Source organism: Sinocyclocheilus grahami, unplaced genomic scaffold (genome assembly GCF_001515645.1).
Source record: "Sinocyclocheilus grahami isolate Dianchi unplaced genomic scaffold, SAMN03320097.WGS_v1.1 scaffold1491.1, whole genome shotgun sequence".
In the NCBI taxonomy this organism is placed as follows: Eukaryota; Metazoa; Chordata; class Actinopteri; order Cypriniformes; family Cyprinidae; genus Sinocyclocheilus; species Sinocyclocheilus grahami.
Window position 1 is genome coordinate 86,012 of NW_015506670.1, and position 2,014 is coordinate 88,025.

Below are 2,014 nucleotides of genomic sequence, written 5' to 3' on the forward strand. Positions count from 1 at the left end.
CCTAAAAATTGCTGTCCACCAACGTTTACCATCCAACCTGCCAGAACTGGAGAGGCTCTGCAAGGAGGAATGGCAGAGGATTCCCAAATCCAGGTGTGAAAAACTTGTTGCCTCTTTCCCAAAAAGACTCATGGCTGTATTAGATCAAAAGGGTGCTTCTACTAAATACTGAGCAAAGGGTCTGAATACTTAGGACCATGTGATATTTCAGTTTTTCTTTTTTAATAAATCTGCAAAAATGTCAACAATTCTGTGTTTTTCTGTCAATATGGGGTGCTGTGTGTACATTAATGAGGGAAAAAAATTAACTTAAATGATTTTAGCAAATGGCTGCAATATAACAAAGAGTGAAAAATTTAAGGGGGTCTGAATACTTTCCGTACCCACTGTATATATATATATATATATGTACATTAGTGAGTGTGTGTGAGTGTGTGTGAGTGAGTGAGAATTTTGTTAATTTAATTAGGTAAATTTATTAGAATAATTAGAAATTAGAAATTGATTAGAAAAAATATGTATGTTGTTTTAAGGATGTTTCAATATTTTTATATTTTACTATAGAAAAAATACAATACAAAGATAAAAAATTTACATTTATAGATTTTTTTTTCACCAATCTTACAGAACTTTGTTAGACATAATTAGGAAATGTATTAGTATAATTATAAATGATAGAAATACTAAGTAATTGACAAGAAAACCAGAAAAAAAGCTCCACATTTTTCTAGTAAAAATATGCGGTATGCAATATGATCTTAAGTATATTCAGAAATATTTTATTTTAAAAAATGTAGTTACTAAAATAATTATTTTAATGTATAAATATATTTTCTTATAATTTGTTATATTACTATATAATATAATAAATTATTTTATTTATATATAAATATATTTAATTATAATTTACCATATTATAATTATATGTAATGAATACATAAATGTAATGAATAATGATGAATTCTAAATCTCCCTCTTCTCTCAGCGATCCAGACGTCTCTGCGTCTCTCCGCAGAAGGCCGGGTCTCGCTGCACGAGGAGCTGAAGGAGCGGCGGCGGGAGCTGCGGGAGGAGCGGGAGAGGAGGCGCGCGCTGCGGGCGGAGGAGACGCGGAGGCTGCTGGAGCTGCAGGGGGAGCGCGAGGAGCAGCTGGCTGAGCTGGAGCTCCTGAAGGAGGCGCAGAGACAGGCTCAGGTCTCCCTGCAGCAGGAGGAGCAGAGGAGGCGCAGCCAGCACGAGGAGCTGCAGAAAACCCTGCAGAGACAGCTACAGGAGGCGCAGGAGGTGAACCGGACGCTCAGAAACAGACCAGAACAGTTAGAAATAATAGTTACATTTGATCAGAAAGTGCGCGCAAGTTTTAAATAAGTGTTAAACAATATTTTTACATAATTTAATTAAATGATTAAGTTAATTTAAAATTGTTTAATTAAATTAAAATCTAAAAATAACAAGTTGAGTTTGTGTGTGTGTGTGTTTGTGTTTGTGTTTGCGTGAGTGTGAGTGTTTTTGTGTGTGCGTTTGTGTGAGTGTGTGTTTGTGTGTGTTTGTGTGTGTGTGTGAGTGTGTGTGTGTGTTTGTTTGTGTGTGTGTGTGTTTGTTTGTGTGTGTGTGTGTGTGTCAGGCGCGGGCGAATCTTTGTGCGGAGGTGGCGGTTCGCGATCTGGAGGCCGAACATCAGCAGCGGAGAATCAAAGAACTGGAAGATCTTCATCACAGACTGCAGGAAGCTCTAGAGCAACAGATCAGAGCGAGACAGGAGGAAGAGACGTACAGATACACACAGACCAGGTACGCACACACACACACACACACACGCACGCATGCACACACACTCTCACGCACGCACACGCACACACACACGCACGCACGCACGCATGCTCACACACACACACACTCGTACACACACGCACACTCACACACACACACACACACAAGCACGCGCACACACACACACACACACACACACGCACGCACACACACTCTCTCTCACACACACACACACACACCCACA

At 39.6% G+C, this 2,014-nt stretch overlaps 1 protein-coding gene across 1 annotated transcript in view; it reads left to right on the forward strand.

Annotated features, from left to right (window-relative positions):
- The window catches only part of LOC107570683 (differentially expressed in FDCP 6 homolog), a 16,660-nt gene that overhangs the window by 9,810 nt on the left and 4,836 nt on the right, over positions 1-2,014 (forward strand). The window contains exons 8-9 of the mRNA XM_016256941.1: positions 986-1,284; positions 1,625-1,791. Coding sequence (XP_016112427.1) covers positions 986-1,284; positions 1,625-1,791 — 466 coding nt within the window. The remainder of the gene's footprint in view (positions 1-985; positions 1,285-1,624; positions 1,792-2,014) is intronic.